The sequence below is a fragment of the Eutrigla gurnardus genome, assembly GCF_963514095.1.
Source record: "Eutrigla gurnardus genome assembly, chromosome: 3".
Classification (NCBI taxonomy): domain Eukaryota; kingdom Metazoa; phylum Chordata; class Actinopteri; order Perciformes; family Triglidae; genus Eutrigla; species Eutrigla gurnardus.
This window is the reverse complement of record NC_139917.1, coordinates 22,017,273-22,041,440: the sequence shown is the minus strand read 5'-3', so window position 1 is coordinate 22,041,440 and position 24,168 is coordinate 22,017,273. Positions and strand designations below refer to the sequence as shown.

General features: G+C 41.9%; 1 protein-coding gene across 2 annotated transcripts in view; it reads right to left on the bottom strand.

Moving 5' to 3' along the window:
• Window positions 1-24,168, bottom strand: part of gstcd (glutathione S-transferase, C-terminal domain containing) — a 44,989-nt gene that overhangs the window by 16,140 nt on the left and 4,681 nt on the right. For both annotated transcript variants that reach the window (XR_014596848.1, XM_084005654.1), the window contains exon 5: window positions 21,849-21,942. Coding sequence is in view for 1 of the 2 variants with exons in the window: in XM_084005654.1 (XP_083861780.1) it covers window positions 21,849-21,942 (94 nt within the window). In the remaining variant the exon portion in view is untranslated. The remainder of the gene's footprint in view (window positions 1-21,848; window positions 21,943-24,168) is intronic.

The window sequence follows — 24,168 nt, the reverse complement described above, 5'->3', positions numbered from 1 at the left end:
CAGGAATGCTGACGAGACTCTGCCCTCCATGTGGATGAACTGTGTGCAGGAACTTCCATGTATCCGTGGCTCCAGCTTCAGTATTCAGCATTAAAAGGCCCCGGAATACAATTTCAATGTGCATTAGTGGGGAGGAAGAGAAAGGGGAATCATAGACTGGTCTTGGTGTGGAAACGTGGACTAACCAAACCAAGTGAGAATGCAGAATACGCAATCAAACTTTTGATGTGACAAAGAACATTTGAAACTTTTTTTTTTTTTTTTTACACAGATGAGGAGCAATATTAGTTGGTCACACGTGCTGAGTGTAGAGAAACAAGGGGGACCGAGGTTGGTTACACAAATCGGAACAACAAAACAGTGCAAAAGGTGTAAAGAGCATTCTTTGTTTTGAAAAAGATTACTCATTGATTTTATAGTGAGTGAGTGAGTGAGTGAGAGTGTGTGTGTGTGTGTGTGTGTGTGTGTGTGTGTGTGTGTGTGTGTGTGTGTGTGTGTGTGTGTGTGTGTGTGTGTGTGTGTGTGTGTGTGTGTGTGTGATTGACTGCATTTCTACACCAAGAAGACTTTGCTTTGATGAAAGGTCACCACACAGCTTAAGGTCAAATCCATATATGTAGGACTGGGTGTAGGAGTGGGTGGCAGCAGAGGAGCTAACTACACGAGTCAACCTCTCTTTGTTTTCAATTTCAGTTTTTGGTTTCAGGAAAAATAATAATACAGAGACAGCTCTTAAAAGAACGCGCCCTAAATTGCTATGATTGCCTCTAATACATTCCAATTCCGATGAACATCATAAAGTATGCATCATACAGAGTCGAGGTCTAAAAAGCAGAAGATGGCAAAGGAAACCCGAGAGAACGCGGGAGAAGTTATTTAACACTTTCATATAGGCTTAATGGCACAAATAACAGGAATCCTGTTTCATAAGGTCTTAAAATGTTCTTGAATTTCAAACCGTTAACTCATGGATCTTCCTGCAATATGATTCACTTAACATTTTATAGCAGGACACCCGAGGGAAAAGAGCCATAAAATGTGTCATTTATTCTCTTTATATTCCTTTAATTTTAAGAAAATGCTTTGGAATAGGAGGGAAAAGGGGAGGGAAATCAATATCTTAATTAAAGATACAAATGGTTTTAGGTTTAACGTTTATAGGTTTAACTGATCACATCAACTCCCCTCGAGGATTTTCAACCTGCGGCCTCATTTCAGGTTTCATATCGTCTTCTCTGTCTCCATTAACAGAGCTGAAAGGGTGGATGGACTGAGAGGTTGTTAAATATTTCACTCTTCAAGATCTTTGCTGAAAATAATGCATCAGTATTCATAAAAAGTGAGGTATTGTATTACACCTTAACATGGAGACGAATACTGAATACTAAATTCTGGGCCATATGTTGCTTTTTTCCCCCCAATCACTAAAAGGTGTGCTGGTACCCGTGAACTTACCTCATTCCCCTCTCAGCTTTGTCCTCCATGCATGTATTAAGTTCTTGTATCACTTGACCTGCCGCTGCCTAGCAGGCGGTCCACCCAGGTAATGAGCCCACAAGGTAATGCTCAAACACGGCTGCTTTGCTAACAGGGTCACGCAGACATGACTTGCAGACGAGCGCGACCCCCCAGGGTCTTCATGAGACTTCATCATCATTCGTCTCTCGGGGAGGAACACTGCACTGAATTGCAATCCGCTCCTAGTCTAGGCAGAATGCTGACAGCGGATGATTCTGTGAAACCCTCGATTATGTTCAAATGGGGGAGGTTTCGTAGTGTTCATCAGTTCTTCCACACATCTGAGGCAAAATAAGAATGTGAAGCTCATGATGGCATTAAAGGAGGCCTGGGGTTCATCCTCTAGGAAGTGGAGACTATGATGTACAAAATAGTGTTTTATTAAGATGACGTTTGGGACCTCTGACGGCTCTCCTGTCACCGTCAGACCAATTTGAATCCCCGAAGGCCTATTGATTGGTATTTCACACCTCGATGGTCTAATCACCATCAGATGTGTGAAGGGAGCGTTGCCTATGCAACATATCAGTGCCGGTGCCTTAATATGAATGCCTGAGGTCTGATTCGTCATCGGGAAAAAAAGGTTGAAGCATATGAAGCCAGAGGATGCATCCCTTTTCTCCTTTCACCTCACTACAGCCCTTGGTGCGCCTCATATTTTTTGGGGCCAAATACATCTGACCTCAGGAAAGAATACTTTTGACCGAACAACTCTACTGGTGACCTTTCAGAAAATGCCTGCGGGAGACTCAATTGCTTCCCTGTGGGCAACCATGTTGGCTACCCCTTATTTTGCAGTTGTTAAGTAAAGCCTAAATGTAATCCTGCTGCTGGCTATACACGAAAAGCCATCAGTGGCTTGTGAGGGACTGCTTGTATGTGACCCTTCTCTGTGGTCCCCTGCATGGCGCCCGATCAACGTCAAGTAGGAAACAAATTCAGTGCAGTTGTAATGTCTCTCTAATGTGATCAATGTCATAGTATAAGTCACCAAGGCAGGGAGAGTATCTATCAATGCAGGACTTGAGGCCACAAGGCCATCTTACTGAAGGATGGTCTCCCTATCCTTGGGGGTCCTGCTGGCTGACTGCAGCCCTCGTTTTAATGGGCCTGCAGTGAATTTTTAAAGGTAGACCAGAATGTGCCTTGAGTATATTTCTAATATATTGCACAGCATGTACATTCCATATCCTAGTTTAAATAATAGTTGTTACATTTTACCCTTTCTGCCTCCTCCGATTGTTACATCTTAATATTAGATTTAAGATTTAAGATATTTGGCAATTTATGGCTGTTTTAACTTTAATTATTTAAGGATTTGCACGTATGTGGTACACTGTAATAGAGTTGAAAAGTTTTGAATTTTGAACTTGAATTTTATTTTATATTAGAGCAGCAAATACAGAAATGCAAACCATTTTTTATAAAAAAATACATTTTCTATGGCACATGGGGTCGTCTGAGTGTGAAAAACGGATTTTCTTGCAGTGTAATTGGTTGGAAACGAGGCATTCACTACTGTCTGGCCCGCCGTGAACTCTTCTCTGTATTTGACCCATCATCAAAAAAGTCATGCCATCCATGCCCTATCCAATAAAAAAACCCATTACGTCATTGCATCAGGTTTGCCAGCTTAAGAATAAGATGTGACATCTATCATTCGCCTCGATGACAATAAATCCAACCAGGCCGTCTGAATGAAGCTCGGGAGACTAAAAGGTAAGCGCTTTGATGAGGAAACCTCAAAAGTCTGATCCCAGTCTGACCTGGAGTGACAAAAACAATCACACACCATGTAATTCACGAAGAGTTCAGAACGAGAGAGGGTCTATTTCCACCCCCACGTTTTACCCCCACGTTACAATTTTTCTAGGTCCACAGTCTTCCAGCCACTCTATAAAAAGACACAGCAATCACCAGTGTGACAGAAACCGCCTGCGACCGTCGTCGAGCCAAGCCCGAATGATCCAGTGGCAAGAAGAGTTGTTGACAGGTGGACATTAGCTCAACTCCCCTCCCCCGTCATTACTCACATCCCGCTGTACAAGACTGAGGAGGCGCTCTGATGTTTTAGCAATTAGTCAGACGTTGTCGTCTTTTTTTAACATCTAGCCAAGTATATAAATATGCTAATAATAATGCATAAATTAGCACAGAGGGAGTGACAACTTAGAAATAAAATGTCGGGATATAGAGGATATACATCTGAGGCCTTGTTAAATGGAAGACTATAATAAGCTGGATCCAGATGCCGTGGTTACACTCGTCTTTTCCGTGTCGACTTTGTGACCGATGGAAACCCAGCTGTGTCCTGATGTGTGCCTCATCAGACAATGATTGTACTGTATTTCATGTTGAGCGGCTGTTGGTAAAAACATTTAACAGCCTGTTATTCATGCTGCTGACTGCAGTATTAGTAGACTTGATTTACTTAAGAATATGCCTTTGTTTGATAAATTGTCCAGAATAAGCCAACACGCTGCCCACACCTCACTGAGATCCGGACGTAACGTGACCTCGGGCCATCTCGCCATGCGGTCCGGCTGATCAGATCGGAATGGGAGCGAGCGCTGAACTCGGGAGCACACGGGACGTGACGGTCAATGCGTCCTGGCATCATCGGATGACAAAAGTCGCATTGAAAAGACAAGTGCAACCGCAGCCAAAAACTCTTTTCAACTGGAAACTTGGCATCGTGGCAGATAACCCTCTGTTTGCATTAGACAAACATTTACAATGGGACGCACTGGCAAAGGAAGCACAACGTCGGGCCAACCGTTATTGAGAAGGAAAATCTCATCTTCTTAAAACAAACAAAACCAATCAGTCCACCAACATGTAAAGGCTCTTTTCTTCTTTCCAATCCAATTGATGCACATTTCAACAATTTCCAGAATGTAGTGTTCTTGTTTTGTTTGAAGATGCTCATTTATGAACAAAAAATTGAAACAAGGGAAACTGCACTGGGAAGACTGGTATTATCTAACTGTTCCCAGTTTTAAAGGGTGGAAAGCTGTTATCAACTCATTTTTTTTTTTTTCAAAGACACACTCAACCACAGGGTTTTTCTTGCCCGCCTATCAATTTCACGCAACATAATTGCAATCTTCTGTGGATTTTACTTTTGCCAACAAATTCAAACCTTCCTTTACGGTTGAAAATGTAATTACTTCCTTGTTCCGCCGTATGTTTCCTTGACCTCCTCTGCTGACACGTTAAGCTGTTTGGAATCTGGGGCTCAGATGTTTTTTCTCCTGAAACACTTTTGTGTTTAACCTCCTTCCACAGCCCAAAGGCGGCGTTTGGTTTATGAACCATAAAACCATCCGTATAACGACTGGCGCTAAGCCAGATATGACAGAACCTTTAGGATTCTTGGTATCGGAGAGACAAGTTTTAAGTTTTCTCCAGAAGGTTGACTATGCCTTGACATTTCATGAGTGTACAACGTTCTCTGGCTGTGTCATCAGGGGAGACTGAGGATCCATTAGCTTGTGTGTCCTCTACTGCTAAAAGGTGCCGAGCACTTCTGCTGCTGGCAGTGAGCCCTGAGCTCGTCGTTTTTCTCCTGATGCAGCAGAACTGCCCGGAGTCTTATCAAGCAGGACCATCGCACAGATTAGAATGTAAACACATCGCTGTGGCACAAGGGAGGGGTGGGCTCTGTTTGGGCTCTGCAGGATCCGACAGCTTACATCTTTCAGAGGATATGCTGGTTTGAAGAGCAAACATGAGGAGGGCTGGTTTAAGATTCAACTTTAGATATTTAAATATTTAAAAGTTTGTTGTGAAAAAAGGCTGCCAACTGCAGCTCCTGGCAAACTAGTCAAAACATAGAGTGGAATTATATTTGGGGACAAACTTATGTGTTAACAGTATATCCTCTCTTTGAACAAAGAGAAATACCACTCTTGTGTTAGTGAGTTATTTTACAAGTGTGTTGTGACTTCTAATATAAAAATATAAAAGATGTTTCCATATCTCAATCTAAACTGTGTATATAAAGAGATACGCAGCCCCAGCAGCCTACAGGAGTTATCTGTTGGCTCAACGTGAGCCAACAGATAACTCCTTTTGCTGTCGAGGAGGAAATAAATTCCTTACGGGTGGAAAGCATCTCCAGACGCGTTTACCACAGAAATGTCCCACACAGACTCAACCATCAATACGTTGGGAGATGGCCAGCTTGAAAGAAGAGTCTTACAACAAGTCGTGTTACGGATGATTACGTGGATATATAATAATGTAAGGGTGACTAGTGGGAAAAGATACATGTACATGTATTGCATCTTGGATATATTTGAGGAGTAAACCTTTGCATTCAGTTTTATACATGTTAGTGTATAAGAGTTAAATTAAATGACAATTAAAAGCATTGGGTGAGGTGAAGTACAAACAGGAAGACGCGGTGGATGATTATCTTCTCAGCCTGACTCCTTGCAGCTCCTCTGAACTTATCATGTTTGAAAGCCTGGATCCTCCTTAACCAGCGTGTCAGTTCACAACGGATCAGGTTGGCTGTTTTTAGTCCTCTCAGGGAACAATAACAATGTTTTCTCACCTCGGCAGCAGCTCAGAACAATGCCATGTATGTGGTGTGGGAGCTCTGAGCAGGACCCAAGAGATTAAAGGTGAAGCAAGCCGACTTTAAATGCTAACCTGTTCACACCTGACTCCTGCAGCAGCACGGTGTTTCTATATCTGCTGAATTAAATACTGAATTCATTCAAACGAAAGGCTGGCTAATGTGACCGCAGCTCCTGTTAAACTGCTAAAATGTTACATTTCCTTTATTTTCCTTATGTTTTGGTGGGATGAATGTAAAGTGCTGCTGTGAACTGCACACCGGGGGTTCTGCAGTAACCGGAGCGACCAGAATGAAGAGTGGAAGAGTGCTCCTCGCCACCTAATAAACAGAGTGCCTGGAGCACAGTAACAGAGGTAAAATGGATTACCAAGATTCTGACAAATGCAGATGCAGGGTAAGCTGAAGGCTTAACAAAATGGCACTGGCTTAGAAGAACAGGAAAAACCTCACTTCTTGTCATCCCGTCTTAGATTTTTTTAATTAAATACGCGTCTTCGCTGTATGACACTGATAACTCGAAATCCAATGAGGTCGCAGTTTATATGGCGACACCATTATAACCTTAAAAAAATCCAATTACACACACCCTTGCTACAGTAAGTGCATGCAAGACCGTCGCTTTTACAGCGTATTTTAAGCGCATTTCTTGAATACCTTCAAAATAACACACAATGGGCCGATGAAACGTGACTAAATACTCAACAAAGACGACAGTCAGAGCACAAAAGGACAGATTTTTATATTAAAAAAATGAATTAAGCAAACAAATAAGAAACGTTGCGTGACATTCATTCCTGGAGAGGGACCCACAATGATTTTTCACAGCTCCATAGAGTTAAAAGGCACCTTCAACATATTTTTCGATATGACAAGATTCTGGCACGCTTTCATGAGCGGCCACGATATCTCGCTGGCAGCGCTCGAGCTCTACCTTGGCGTTGGCTGCTGCAGGCATCTTGCATTGTCGTCGCCATCATTTGCTGGCACTTTAAAATAAAATGTATGCACTGGTTCAGAGAAGTCGGCTTTTGAAAACATGTTCTTCATTGTGGAAAAGGACAGACTTAAGCACCGGGAGATGAACTTTGGCACATCCTTGCAGAGTGCTGGCTGTAATTAATAACATGAGAGAAAATCTAAATGCACAGTCCTTTCCTGGCAGGGTAGAAATTCTGGGGAAACGCTTCGGAAAGCTGCAACGCCACACAAATGCAAATTTCGCTGTGAGGTATTTAGAAAGCTCTGCAGCTGCGCGGCCAAACACTGAGCAGTAACTACATATAATACATTATTGAGTCGGCTTGAAGGAGAGAAAAAAAACACAATCACAATACTGAAAGCTCCAATTGTTGACAAGTGTGTCAAGGGGGGGAAAATGGTCTGCTTTCACAGCAGTAGTGGCTGAAAAGTTTCAATGTGTTTGTGCAAGACTGTGATAACAAGAAAAACGAAAGGTAATGAAGACAAACATAAGAGGGAAAACTTCTCACGGCGCATCCTTCAACAGCTTTGGAATGTCTGTCAAAACATGACCAGACGTAGCTGTAGGTGAGAGGTCTGCGTAATTATGGAGCTCCCATGGTCCCTCGTACAGGTCAGAACACATACCTCATTTGTCTGCACTGTTTGTTTGCAAAATGGGCAATGCAACTCGACTGAGACATCAGTTCTGCTCCTCCAAATACATCCAATTAGAGCCTTTTCTGTCCCACTCGTACAGAGCATCAAAAAGCTCAAACTAACAAAACTATCACAATGGAAATCTGGTATGGCTCAAATAGTTAGTCAATTAGAATAAAATGTATTAACGTCAATTTGCCTAATTGATTCAACAGCTGGTCATGTTTTAAATTCAAATATTTTAGTGTGTTTTTTTCTGAATTTGATGTCAGGCTGAATTTTTTATTCACTCCATTTCTTTCATTGCCTGTCGGTCAAAACAAATGCTGTTTAACAATAATTGTTTTCAGCACTAATGAGAGTCAATTCACTCATTCAAATGAGTTGTTCATTTTCTGGACATCAACAAATAGAACTTTGTCTATCTTCCCCATAATTAGTATGAAATTATGTAGTTCATTTCAGGGAAAAGAAACTAATGCCGAGAGATTTTTACAAGACATTCTTAGGACATTACAGAACTGTAAAAGTGTGTTACCCCCTAAGCCAATATGGTATGTGTTGTAACATGCTAAAGTATCTAAATGGAGAACCGTGGCCTTTTCACATTGTCTTGGTTCAGTGAACTTGTCAAAAACACCCACAACAAGCACAACAGAGAGCCTTTCCAACCCTTTGCATTTATCATGGCAACGGAACAGGTTTTTGTTGTGAATAATATTAATTTATCTGGAATATAAATGGTTTCCAGTGAAAACTACATATTGATTAGTTTTAAAGGGGTGTCCAAAGGGACCTGCACAACACTGATATTATCATTAATTTCTACTCATATCAAGATAGTACTGCATGTTTCGGCCAAGATAATCCCACTGAGACGTTCATGTTGGCCCAAGCCTAACCTATCGTCTTGGCTACCATTCACTGTTTCGGTTGAACGTTGACATTCTGTCTCCTGAATGCTGTTCACTGCACTGTTTGGAGTGGACGTGGCAAAAAAAAACAAAAAAACACCTCTACTCCTTTTTTTTTCTTGGAATCGATCTGTTCTGCCATAGGCCATGAGGTGAACTAGGGAAATGTGGCTAGATACTGATTTTCCTTCCACATCTCTTCGTTACAGGCAATGAGCTAAAGACCCAAGGCCACCGGCAAGCTGACACGTCGGTAAACCATATCCACAAAGAAAATACACGCTGTTGCTCAGAATTGAACACTTCATAAATCACCCTGCGGACTAAAGAAGAGTTGTTCTACCTGAAAACAACAAAAATATTCAGTTAAAATACCTTACCTCAGTACGGTACTTTCCCTGAACTGAAAAGTTGACCCTGAACCCTAAAATGCACCACTGTTACCCAGAGAAAGTCACATTCTGTCCACTTCTCAAATGACTGAATGGGGTAAAAGTACTTATTTCCATCCAAAGCTAAGGACCCTGGACCGAAGCATAATGGAATATTTTTCCACTTTTCAAGCGTCAACACTAGATATAGTGATGCATTATTGAGGCAACTGCAAGTACTCCCAAATTCCATCATCCTGTTTGCAAAAACTCACAATATACTGTACCAAAAAACAGCCTTCATTGCATCTTAAAAGTGCCGGACATACTCCTCCATATGGAGTATACTCTATACTCCAAAACATCTGTTTCTATGACATTGGGTGTCTGCATACATGAACGCGTTCACGCGCTTGTTTGCGCTTACAGTCTGCACGATCCAACATTTTGAGGCTGCATGAGGACGGCCTATGTGTTCAGAGTCAGACCCTCTTCCCACCACATAGATATGCAAAGCATGGTTTGGCCTTTAGAGAAAATGTAAGGTGAGACAGCACATTTTGAAGGTGAGACACACCACACTAACATGTGTAATATTAAGTGTCCATGAAGTGTTAAATGTTAAGTCAATTAATCAACATGATTCATAATCTGACATGAAATGTAATATAGAATGTATCATTATTACTTATTCATTAATTGCATCCCTGAACATGGTTGGTGTGTGTGTGTGTGTGTGTGTGTGTGTGTGTGTGTGTGTGTGTGTGTGTGTGTATCTTGGTGGAACACGAGTAACAGGTGCAACAGATGCATTACTGTAATTAATTAGAAAGAGCAAGATGTTTTTGCTACAGTCGAGACTTTGCTTCAGCACTTGGTTTAGTCCATTTAAAATACTTTTAAAAAACGGCATGAATAGAAAGTATACAAACTATTGAATTCCAGCTGTTCTTCCTGAAAACCATGTCCTGTTTTTTATTCAGTGCACCGTCTTCCCTGCGTCCCTGCTCTCTGTACTCTGTCGGAGCTGTCAAAGTCGGGGAGTAAGTGGCACAATGCTGGCATCTGTGGAGGGCTGTGTCAATGTTTCTTGGCCTGCCACCTTTGTAAAAGTCTTCCAGCCAGTGTGGCTTTTAGCCGTAGCCTTGCAGCGCTAACTCAAGGATAAATAAAAGGCTGGCTGATTTCCAACCAGCTGGTGTCCCTTCTCCTTCTGGTTTCCTAAAAGAAACATTGGGTAGCCGGAACCAGGGGCCCTCGACTGAGAGAAGTAAATGGATTTTCCCTTCAGCTCTGGGTATTTATTCACACCGTCACTGCAGAGGGAGGCTCCTGGTGTTTGAAAGCAATGTTTTCTTGTTTGTTCTTGACATATTTCAACTCATTATTCCGTAAGTGATACTAAGTAAGTGTTACTGAGACACCTACATACTAAAAAGACAAACAAAAAAAAAGCACAAGCAAGCTATTGTTAATCTCCAGTTCTTGCAGGAACGCCAAGTCCTCTGTCTCACAATTCTTTCTTCACATAAAGTATAAACCAAAAACAAAAAAATCAAAATTGATACTATATGGAAATACTTTTGTGCCGGTAACTTCTGGGAAATTTGAAACAGTCCACTTTTCAACAGCCACAATTGAGAGTCCATGGTGAACAGCCGTATAGTTGTTGGAGCCTGGTCGCAGCAGGACAATGCTACGCTATGACCGGTCAATCTGCTTCCGAGGGCGGGACTTAAAGGGTCAAAACCATTATTGTTAAGGTAGACTCAGGGAGACCCCTGCAACCAGGTGATGTATGTATTGTTAAATGCTCTGCAGATGCAGAAACAGACAAAACAGACTCAAAAACGACAGCCCACCCTTATAGCAGTAAGCCAACACCATGCAGGTGTAGAAAAACATCCAACGAGACAAGACGCTGAACACTAGACTACCGGGGACACACGCCACAATCCATACACAAGCTTCTTCTGAGCCAAATGAGATGTGGACTCTGGGGGAGGTCCCCGCCACTACAGGAACACTTCTCACAGCACATACCCAAACCAAATATGACACATCATCTATTACAGTGATCACCACATAGAGAACATAATAATAAGCCCTGAGCCTTTTTGTTTTGCCAATGCTTACAAAATGAGGAATTCCAATAAGATCACTTTGTTCGGGAACGGGGAGAAGAACAAAAGTGACGCATGTAGCGGAGGGAACAGCGAAATGCTTTAAGTGTGTTGTCAGTGTGTTGGAGTATGTGGAAATAAAAAATATGCCCGTCATGTCAAAGCAATGCTTACGGTCTGAGCGAGGAGGAGGAGGAGGGGGATTTATAAAGGTTCAAAATCTAGTGCAGAGAAAAAACAGACAAAAAGGGAGATGAAAATAACAAACTTACACACCACTTGCTTTTAACTCGCACTCGTCTGTAAACACGTCGTTGATAGAAATGCCAAGCCACAAATCTTGCAAATTAAACCGACAGATGTAGTGAACATCTTTCCAAATGAAGTATCGTGTCACCGTGTTAAAATTTCAGCTTTAATTTGGGTTCCCGAATTGGTTCAAGCCGCCAGCGGAACAGATTAGTCATCACATCGGGATGTAACTTTCATTTATGTTCCACTCCACTCTCTGCTTTACATGTGTAACAAGCACAGACCTGTTCACCTTCATTGGCGTCTTTCTATTGACTCGAATTAATGCTGCCACGGAAAATCACTTCATATTGTGTTATGTAACCGAGTTCTAGCTTTTTGGAATAAAATGGGAATATTTGTAGTTTGTTACCAACTGAATTGTTTTTTAAGGAAGTCAGCCCAACCAAGTTCACACATGTTATCAATAGGGACATTCTCGTCTAGTTATTTTGTTTTTTGGCCACGGATCAAACTATTCAGAACGAAGCTGTAACCTGTAACCTGCTGAAAATATAGTAATAAACTCCTGCAAAGCCAAAATAAAATAAAATAAATGAAGTGAAGTAAAAAGAATATTTGCCTCTGGATTGTAGTTGAAAAGAAGTATAAAAAGGTGTATAAAATGGAAATACTCAAGTAAATTACCTCAAAATTGTACTTAAGTACAGTACTTGAGTAAATGTATTTAGCTACTTTCCACCACTGCTGATACCGTGTGTCCTGAAGGAGGAGAAAACTGCATTTATCATCCAGTCCAATAAAAACAAAACACTTTTTTTTATATCTCTATTAAGTCAAAATGTATCAACAACTAGAAGATAACTGTTATTGCAATCAATGTGCTCTCAAATGTCATATCTACATAAGAAACATACAACATTTTCATAGACAAAGCCCGTTAAACTCCATAGCAACAGTCTACGGGAGGAAGCAAACAGCCTTTACATTCTACTCAGGGCTTAAAGTCCTAATGAGTAATTAATTGTGTGTCTAGTGAAACAGCCGAAGAAACCCTATGTAATCCAAAACCCACTGAAAGCTGGCGAAGGTTAGGCAAACTGTCTCCCCGCAATGCCTCGCCAAAGATTATTGAACAAAACAAAAAAACTAAGGAGACAAATGAATATTCATGATATGACATTTGCAGGGAGCTCATCATGGAGGCAGCCAGTGGCTCTGCATTTAAATAGGCACAACTCAAACATCACTGCAAACAGTGAAACTCTGCGGCACACCTCCGGGGAGCCTAGATGTGTTTGAACTTGAATTGTAGAAATAAAGTGCCAATTATCCCTCTAATTGGGAGTAACAAAGCTGGCTGCCTGTTGTGCTTGGTCCCATGTTTACTGTGTATCTTTAAATCTCCAATTTAAAGGCTCTAATGAGTTCAATTAATTGAGAATGAGAGGAGTGATTTGGGAGCCAGAGTCGGCTGTTTGGAGCTGTAAGCCCAAAGGGATGAGGTGTTAACCAAATGTCAGCACATAATACAAACAGATATTTCCGCCTGATGTTCAATAACAACATTTTCATCAATCACATATCTACGTGTTTGTATTATTGACATATGCTCTCCAAAAACCCTGATATGATCTAGTTTTAATAAACATCTATTATCTTTAATTGCAAATAGACTGGCAGCTTAATGTGTAAAACTTAGAAATACGCTTCTCTTCTTGAAGGCAAACCGGAGCACTTTTAACCTAAGTGGGTGTTAGCCATGCTAGCTGTAAGGCTAGCTGTGAGGCTCAAGGCAATGTCACAGAAAAAAAAATATCTCAGTTGAAGGAATTACAATAAAATATTGTTCAAAGCGTGATCGTCCCCAGAAGGTGAAGCCTCCTGACTTCTCTCGTCTTCACTTATCCAGTGAAATATCTTAACATCTACTACACTGATTGAGCCAACATCTTTGCTCAAACGTTCAAGGTTCCCGACAATAAAACCTAATGACCGAATGGGGCCACGAGAGAAATGGCTTCACAAATTTGGGATAGATGCCACGAAACTTGCTACTGACGTTCATGCCCCACTCGGGAAGAATGAAACATTTTTATTTGACCAGTACTTTGGTTAATGGTCAAATCCCTGCAAAACCAATATCATTACCATCATCTTCAGCTGTACGTTGTGTTTAAGTGCCATTGAGTAACCGTCAGCATGCTAGCATGTTTAACTAAGATGGTTAACGTAGGCATCGTTAGCACGCTGGCATTAGCATTTAGCTAAAAGCACCACTTTGTCTGAGTGCAGCCTCACGGGGCGTACCCACCAAACGCGATGAAACTTCATCGCGCGACAAGATTACATGTAAAGTCAATGCAAAGACGCGATTAGACGCTTCATCGCGCCGGGCGACGCGATGGACGCGATAGCGCGGCGCGATGGACGCGAAAAATCGCTTCATCGCTTCATCGCGCCATCGCTTCATCGCGCCATCGCGCCATCGCTCGAGTTGAAATAATTGAACTTTTGCGGCGAATTCGCGTGAAGACGCGCCGCGACAGCCTATCAGCGTTGAGATCGTCACCGACGTGCTGACGTACGGACGTCCTGGTGTTCCCTCGCTTTTTGCCACAATATTTATATATTATATTATATTATATATTGCCCATAATCAAAGTTGGGGGGCGCACGCACGCGCGCGCACACACACACACACACACATACATACATATCAATCCCAGCTCTTTCACACACAGAGATCCTTTTTTTTGCGATTGTTTATCACTGGGGCTTATGGCCGGCTATGAAGCACCAGTTCTGGGCAGAGCAGCAGCTAAACCTCCCGGTCCTGTACCCTGGTTAGCAGGTCTTCAAACTGGGCAACAGTCAGCCTGAAGTACCGCTGGAACCGGCCGTCGTCCAGGCGCAGCTCCTGCAGGAGACGGTGGAACTCGCCGAGCTCACGCCGCCTCCGTAGGGTAGCATGCACCCAGAACCGACGTCGGCGCCTAGCCCGCAGACGAAGCTGGGAACTTCTCCAGAGTAGATACAGTGCAGCGATGGTGGTTATCTCAGCCATGATCGACGAGAGAATGAAATGGCGGAAGAAATGTTGTTGTTTGGGCGAGCTCGACGCGATGACGCGATGCCGCGATGAGGCGTTTTTTGGCATATTGGACCGGCGTCAAAACTGGAGCGTCTAGCGCGACGCGATTTCATTTGTCGCGCGTTTCAATCGCGTTCATCGCGTTTGGTGGGTACGCTCCGTCAGAGAGCACGACCGTTGCAGAAATGTACAAATCTGTTGTTGATGTGTTAACGGGGTTCAAGGTTTGTTTGGCACATTAGCCCTTTAAATTCTTACTTATCTTTCCTTGCAACTCCAAGATTCCCAGATCAAAAATTCGACAAGACACTGAGGCAGAATATAGTATTCATTACCGGCATTTGGAGTGGGAGAGTTGAATTTTTTAAAGTTGACAAGATTTCCCCCCCAGAAAATTACATTTTGAGTTGGGAAAACTGGCTCTCATCAACTCAGGCTTACGTCAGTGAGAAGTCGAATTTGAGTTTGCCGAGAAAGTGTCTGAGGTGAAAAAATCAACCCACTAATCTTCCATCCATATTACCCTTGACATTTGTCTGACAGAAGCCTAAGGACGGCGAGCTCCCCTTTGAGAAGAATCTGACAAGCAGACAGACTTTAAAAAAAGAAAAGAAAAAGAACGACCTCGCATCAACTTTGCCAAAAACCCTGCATGTTCACACGAACACAGAGTGGGAGAGAATTAATCAACATAATCTTGGACTAATCTGATGTGCTAATATGCAGGCCAGCAGTCAAACCTATCAGTGACTTAACCTGCTGTGCTTTTCTCAGCAGAGCTCCTTTGAGCGTGACAGCTGGACAGGAAAAACAGCCTCGTGTAAAGAAGCCAATTCAGTTGGATAACAAAAGTGTTTTTGCACGAGCTCCACAGACGGGGAAATGTATTTGTGTTGAGACTGATTGAAAGCCAAATATTTCAATCAATCACATATCTAGTTTTTGCTGGAATTGGATGTAGACCGGCTTCTATGTGCGTTTGATTTACATAGACGTCAAGTCACACAAAAAAAACTATTGAAGTATGGATGCTTTTCATTCCAGTGAGAGTAGGAGGATGGATTAATTTTAATTGGTGACGTTTATTGTATCTTAAGAGGGGTGAACCTGGGATTGAAAGAGATCAACAACATTATAATTCATTTTATGTTTTGGTGATGTGGTAAATCATTAAAAAAATTGCTCTCCGTTTAGCCCCGACTGCGTCTCCACCAACTCCTGAGGGAAATATCTGGCTCTTAAAGTGCTAAATGTTCCACTATGTTCATCAGCTTAAAAGCACCACAGATCAGAGGGGAACTTTACATTACATTTCATTTGATTCATTGTAAATACAAACATATTGATTAGGGCTGATTTAAATCTCACCAGTGGCTTTCAATTTGGGGATGACGACGGCAAACACAAAGTCATATTGTTTGTTTGTAAGTTTGTTCAAGACAAATACTTTTAATACAACATAGATATGTAGATCAGTAGCCTAATGAGTCTCTAATCAGATCTTACCTCTTGTTGAAATGGCCTCAAAACACCATGAATATAACTTGTAAACAGAAATATTTCTACAAATACCTTACACTGATTATAATCAGATAAAAACACTACAAACTGCGACGTCAGACAGACGGATACAATCTTTGCAATGTTCCTTTATTTAAAGTTAACGATGCACTCGAGTAAAGTGCAGTGAGTGGTGACGTTTCCTTAGGGCATCCTTTCAATATCCAGTCTAAAAAAAATTACATTCATAAATCTGGACTTTAAATCCAGCTAATTATCCTCATCTAATTAACTTGAGACAATTGAGACAATATGCCTGAGGGCAAATCAGAGCCAAACACACAGTGGATGAAATCAACACAAGAGTCGCCATATCGGAGCATGTTTAACATCTTCAATTCAAAGTCGGACAAAAAGTTTTATAAACACGGAATTCAAAGAAATATATATCTGCCTACATGATGAGATATTTGCAAGCTGTGGTTGGATTGATATTCCATCGTTGATGCGTCTCACAGACAGGTCTTCCTGTTCCCAGAGCAACTTGAGTATCTGAGGGGTATCCGGAAGCTGAACATGACAGATGTTTAACTGCTCATTAGACTTGTGAACAGTGTAGAAAATGAAGTGAAACGCGTGGGCCAGGACTTCTGTGTGGCTAACATTTCCACCGGGATTTTAATTACAAAGATGACGATGATGCAGGAGGATTACTGTGAAGGAATAGAAAGTTCAGGCTCAACTGAGGCGTAACTCTCAGGATGCTGTGAAGCTCAGCACTGCTTGGCCACTATACTGCCATACATATATAGCCTTTAATGCACGGATCAACCTACACAAGCCACCATCAGCACCACTGAGTTTCAATGGGTTCTTAAAAAGGTGATAATACGTCAGTGTTTACACAAGCAGCGAAAACAATCAGGTACTGCAGGTTTAATGAAAGAGCCAGTTATACACAATGGTATTATTTTTTAAATATTCCCTTTTGATGGACATTTTTGTACAAATATTTGACTGAATATACTGGGTGTTTAATGAATAGATAAAACATTTTGAAAGATATGCTTATTGGCTTTCTTGCCAAGAGTCAGATCGATACCTCCCTCATGTCTACACAGTAAATACGACGGCACAGCCAGCTGGAAGCAGGAGGAAACAGCTGACGCGGCTCGGTGCAAAGCAGTGTACAAAATGAATACTCGCCAGTTGGGAGGGAAATTATGGAAATGCAGTCGAGAGAAAGATAGAGAAAACATTATTATTTCATAAAAATAATTTCGATTTGGCAATAATGTAGCTTGAACATGAACTGAAATTAATTGAATTGAGAGAATGAAAGAGAGAGACAGAGAGGGAGCGTGTGTGTGTGTGTGTGTGTGTGTGTGTGTGTGTGTGTGTGTGTGTGTGTGTGTGTGTGTGTGTGTGTGTGTGTGCGTGCGTGTGTGTGTGTGTGTGTGTGTGAGAGTGTGTGTGGTTAACAGTTGTTATAGCTGTGAACGTAGCAGTGCACTGTGTGTTTTCAGGTATTTGTCTGTGAATGAATAACATAACTCTTCAAAACTCAGGCTAAGTTCCAGTATATTGCTTGCCACCTGCTGATTAAATTCAAGGGGGTTAGCCTGGAACTTAGCAATAACGTTGGCCAAGGCTCTCTCAACGAGACTGACCTTTAAAGTGGATCAGCTATTCACATTTCAGTGAAAAGCAACCCCTTTGTGTTTTGTTCAGAGCCCTCTATAAGTGGAATGTTTTCATTAGTGGTCACTGTAATTCACTAAATTGTTAATATGTTTTAATGAATAGATCTTTATACGTTGTCTTAGTTTGAATGAAAAGAAAGCTCCTTAATAAATAGCTCTTGCACTTGAGAGATGATTACCTCTGAGTTTATCAATTAAAATGTGTTACAATTCAGAGTTTGAAATTTCTGCATGCAATTAAAGGTTGAGTAGGTGATTCTATTCAGAAACGCGTTCCGTTGTATTAATTGAAATCCTCACAACATACCGCGAGCAATGAAGACATTAAATGCTTTGACATAAAACAATTTAAAAAAATGTTATCTGTGGCCGTGGCAGGACTGTAAAAACCCCGTCCAATCAAAAAAGTTCATTACTGGGCTTTGAACAGAGGTCTGAACGAAGGGGGCGGGACTTTTTCAGTTCGGCGATTTTTTTTGTGTGTTTTTTTTAATGCAAACGACTATAATATTGATTGAGAATCAAGTCAAAATAGTAATTGCAGCAGATTATGGTAAAATGTATGATGTTTTGCCTGGTAAAAGATCTGTCTTGTGAGTACATTTTTCCCATCAAACATCTTGGTGTTTAATCCGTGCAAAGAACTAAATGTAAAAGCATCACATTGCGGTGTCAAAGGGGGTTAAGTGGACTATTTCTTGGCAGAGTAACTTCCTACAAGTCTCTGCTGGTCGCTCGGCTGACACAGATTCGATGATAAAATGTGGCATTGTAGTGGGAGAACAACTGTGATGAGATATGGAAATAACCACTGTCCATTGTCCATTGTTTTCTCCCACTTAACCACATGTGTGGAGTTTGTTAAATCTCTGCTGTATGGAGACAAGAGACAAATGGAGCCAGTTTTCACTCCAGCAGTTCTACTTCTGTCATACTCTTGTAACCTAAGAGAAAAGACATGGGAAGTCATCTCATCTACTTGTACCAAAACAACCCTGGAGGACCAAACAGCAGCAGGTCTCAAGCATGACAACTACTCCGTTCCCTTACCAGCCCTCCCTTTTTCTTTTCCTTTTTTCCCCTCATCCACCCGTCTTCCCCTGCCTTGTTTTCTCCTGATAACCCCTTGTCTCTCTCCAGGCTGTCTCACCCCTATCTCAATCTCCCACTGTCACACACTCCATCATTTTAACCCGCTTTATTCGCCGCCTCCCCACCTCCCTCTATTAAGTGAAGCGCTGCAGACAAGACATTGACTGCTCTATACAATGGCCTCCTGTATTCACACGGCTGTTTGTGTGTCTGCAGACAGGGGCGACAAAAACAAACCAGCTCCCATGCACAGAGGTCCCTTTGTTCCCCCATACGTTGTGCATACCTGAGCGTCAGTCACTAGGACTTGTTGCCATTGAATGGGTCAGTAACACAGAGCAATGTATAAAACATGCCACGGTGTTTTACAGGTGAATGTGTGATTATCTCACATCTATTCTGTAGTAGAGATTAACTACGTCTGAGAGAAACATGCAGTTAAGTCATTATTTCCAGACAGTCTTAATAGTTTTGGCTCCATCCCAACATAAAGGATTTCAAAAAGGAACAAATGCCACAAGATTAAAGTCCCGACTTTGAGCTTTAACGGGGTGTTCACACCCATATTAGCTGTGCCTCTTTACTCTTCAGGGGTATGGATAAAAAAAAAAAAAGGATTTGCATTTCTACACCATTCATTGAATGTTAACACTGAAATTAAAGCTGAAAGTCAGCACTTCACCCTCCTTTGCCATTGTATCGGAGTACAGAGGCGACACATAACTATCCAAACACCCTATATCCAATTAAATGGAAACACTAAGCCAATACATAAAGATAAGACAGCTTTCACAAGAACGGTGTGTGTTGTATTAGTTTTGCAGGTATGGAAATATTTCTGCATGTGTAAGGGAAAATCTTTCCTGTGGTACGTGTGGGCGTGTGGGCAGCCATTTGTGTCCGCTGACGGCGGATGGATGGGAGAGCCCACGCGCTGGGGTTCAGGACAAATCGTCTGCCTTTCGTCTCCGCGCCTCTTTAATTACACAGCACTAAAAACACGGGGGGGGGGCTACCTGCCTACAAACCTAATACTGCACAAGCAGATATCAACAGTGCCGTTTATCATGCAGAGTGCCGACAAAAGCGGGGCGTCTAAAATGTAGTCCCTCGCACTCTCGGAATAGATGCCCACATCATCGAGAGCACTTCTGTGGAGAGTTCAGCTGGGCTTCTGGGATAGAAACGTGCGATTAAGTCGCACACTGGAACATAAATGAGTAGGCTACAAATGACAGCTGGGACACTTTTTCATTGTGTCGACTCCAACCCAGCACTTTGTACTTGAAACGAAATGGCATTGGTGACTTATCAGGTTGAAGTGCAGTTTTTAAATTATACCACATTTCTACTTTAGTGTTTGAGGCTGTGTTCATGCACTCTGGGTAAATTACATTCTCGTTAGGACAATGGAGAAAGGAAATTATCCCAAATGCACAAACAGGGTAACAGATTTGTTTTTAAAGAGTCTCAATATCCTAATAACGCCGACGTCCTTGTGTGTGTGTGTAGCCCCAATTAATAAAGCAATCAAGTCATAAACCGATTAAAGCCTTTAAATTAAGGCCACGCTGGATTGATGGGTGTGGAATGACTGGTGGATGTTGAATAAAAAGTTACATTAATTATAAGGGCAGCTTTCAACTTAATACAAATGAAGCGATAAAATCTCAGAACATTGTGAAATATAAAAGTCTCCCACGGTGAAAAGTGATCTATTTATAAAGTTATTCAGTCCATTCGTGTAAGACACAGAAAAGTTGGACCCAGTGCATTTTCTGTGCTTTAAAAATGACAAAAGCGATTCATTGATTATCAAAAGAGTTGATGCTGGATTTCTTGATTAAACCAATGGATCACTGCAGCAATATTAATTAAAGCAACATAAGTAAGATAAGGTCTCCACACTGATGATTTCAGTGAGCCAAGCAACAAAACAAGAGCAACACGGCTAAAGGTATAGCTATGTCATTCAGAATTCAATTCGTTTGGATTCTCTTCCCTGAAAGAACTGTAGAAATGAAGTTCATGCTTAGTTACGATACTACTCAGCCACTCAGGCTTGCACAAACACAGGAGCCGAGAGTCACAGGCGGCTGAGGTTAAGGCACCACATACGTGTATATCTTGATAATGAAATACCTCTCCTGTGCCAATTCCCTGTGTCCTGTCTGATAAATAGGAATAAGAGGAACAGGCGAAGAGCGCAAACTTCAACTTGTCGCAATTTTCCACATAAATGAAAAGGACGGGAACCAAGACACGCACGCATAACACAATAATGAAGTCTATTAAATATCACTACTATAAATAAAAGTGTCTTTATGAAACAACTCCATTATCTTATAAACAACAGCCCTGATGTATTTCTGCTGCTCCAACACGTGCATTCAGAGCATTTGGCATCGCTGCAGACATCTCGCTAATAAGAGGAAAAACAATGTAGGCGAGAGAAAGTGAGACAAACAAACATCCAGATTCTTCTCGCTGCTTCACCAGAGCCACCTGGGGCAACAATCAACAACCCTTCCACTGCCTATTAGATGCTGCTTCCACTGCAATCACTAACCACTAAGGCATATGCACAACTTCCACGGTGAACATTAGTTATTTGTGCCTTCTGCTGTGCTGAGTCTATTTCAGTCGCGGGCCCTATTTCACACTACCGCTCCGCAAAATAAGCAGGATAGCCCATCCAGATAAGCACTTTAAATGCCATTAAGGGGCCTCATGGGGGGGAAAACATCCAGCTGAGGCTGAACACAAAGCTCTCTGATGCGTCAGTGGCTAATATTTTTATTTTTTAGGGGGCATGAAGGTGTCACGGAAATTTACCAATTTACCAGTAGTATGGGACGTTTTAATTCTAATATTTATGCAAATGAATTACTCTTGCTGATTAAGCAAAGAGGAGGTAATAACGATGGGAGGGGCTAGGATTAAAAACAAGAAAACAAAACAAAAGGGGAAGGAAATGAGCCGAAGGAGCACAGGAAAGGTTGCGGGGGCAGAAGGGCAGTTGGGAGATGGAGAAAGCAAAGAGGAGAGTCACAAGGCAGAGATTTGACTTTACCTTCAGTGGGGTTGATAGCTCCTGGTAAGCTGTCCCATGGGAGGGTCCAGGCAGGGCAGGGATGGGGAGTGAAGACTGCCTCGATGCCATTTTCCTGAGGGACAAAAACACACACACACACACACGTTACCATAGAAACCTCACAGCCTCGAGGTTTTACAGTCCAAATGTTTGTAATGGAGCGATTTAAAGGGTATCATTCTTGAACAACCCCTTTGTTGCCCTGCCTACTGCACGATAATTCTCTCTCAAGAGACAGAACATATTACTGCCCGTCCAATACACTTCACACAAATACCACTAGGATGACAAGAGGGCTACAAAAATAAGAAAGTGCTTCGGCACCGTCTATAAAAGGCAGGGAATCGGTAGAGACTCCTAATTGTTGAAAACAAACTGAAATCACCTCATGAGGTGACCATTATTAACTTGGTTGAAATTAACCAAACGTGTACTAAAAATTGTGAAAAAGGTGTTTTAAGAGTAAACCTCTTATCGCAGCATGCTGTCCATATTGCGTCACAGCAAAGTATATACAGTTAAATAAATATATAACTGGAAGATATACACTGAGAGACAATAAAAAAACACTTGCATTATATAATGCACTGCAATACAACAGCCTTGCAATAAACACTATTTTACTCAATTATTTCATGTTTGCTGACACCACTACTTCAGTTGTGTGTTGATTAAGACAAACTGGGGCTGAACTATGTGGTGTTGTGTAACATTATATTATTCCAACACTGCCTACTCCAATATATTATGTTCACTTCAAGCGAGGAGCAAAAACATTACAAAAACGATGCATTTTTAATCAAGAACAGCACAAATGACAGCCTCATAATAACCAAAATGGTCCAAAAAGGATTCTAATGAAATACTGAATGAACCATCAATATATATTAATGCATTTAAAAGCAGTGTATTGATGAAAAACAAGCACACAGTGGATTGCTTCTATAATTGCAGAGATTATTCTGTGCTCATATAAAGATCTGTGCACTGCATTTCAAAAGAACAAGTAATGCATTTGCATTGGTTAGGGAACATTTGCGAAATGCACCAGTCATATTCTCAAATTAAGGTGGATACTGTACGTTCAAGGCGATAGAGATGAATCTTAAATGGGAGGTGATGACCAAACCCTGCTGCCTAATTGGAGACTAACAGGAGGAAGTAACCCGCCACACAGCTGGTTCATTTCTGGTAAGATTCCACAATCAAGGACAGACGCAGACTTTCAGTAATCCTGGTTTCTGGGACATCGGCTTTCCTGTGAGCCCCATTCTGCCAACAGCGATCCTCTCTCTCTTTCTCTCTCTCTCACTCTCTCCGTTTGTCTCTCCCTCCTGTCTGTGTGAATGATGTGCTTCAGTGTTGCTCCTTGTTTGTTTATGTAACCTGTCCTCTTCCCAGGTAACATGTTGGAGGTGTTATTTCAAAAAGGACAGAGGGTGTCATCTGCTTTAGGGTCTGTAGAGCCCCCCGGAGCAAATATTGTGATATTTGCAAATATAAATAAAACTTGCCAACCGAAAGTCCTTTAGATTCAACTGATCTTGTTAACTCACTAATCCTCCTTCCCCTGGGTCACCCTCATGTTTTACTGCTTTCATGGACTGAATTTCTGTCGAATGTTAGAAACTGTATTCAAAGACCTGACAATCAATCATGTTTTAGTCTTGAATTTAGGTAGCGGGGCTACTCCTTTGTTTACATTTGGATCACAGTTTGCGCCTCTACAGCTCATTGCACAGGCAGTTTGACTGGCATGCATCAGTGTGTGTTAACCGAAGCGACAAAGAGGGAGAGTTTATGAGTCATGGAGTAGCGGGAAGAGCCGGGTGCCTCTGGTTCGCAGCGGTGAGGGATCGCGTGTCACCATGTCAGACGGCAGAGGTCTCCGTCTCCACGTACTTTACCATGGGATGCACACAGTCATATATGAGGACACACACACACACACACACACACACACACACACACACACACACACACACACACACACACACACACACACACACACACACACACACACACACACACACACACACACACACACACACACACACACACGTTGGCCAAGACAGCACAACAGCTGCACTGCAGACAGGATGCTGGCGACACGCAGCCATCCTTGTAATCCCTCTAGGCAAAAGAATGGTTGCCATTGTGTGTGTGTGTGTGTGTGTGTGTGTGTGTGTGTGTGTGTGTGTGTGTGTGTGTGCACTCTCAGTTTTAATGTCTGATTTCAAACTGCCATGAAAACTGTACTTTGGGCACATCTGTGCCCGACTAAATTTAATCTGGCAGC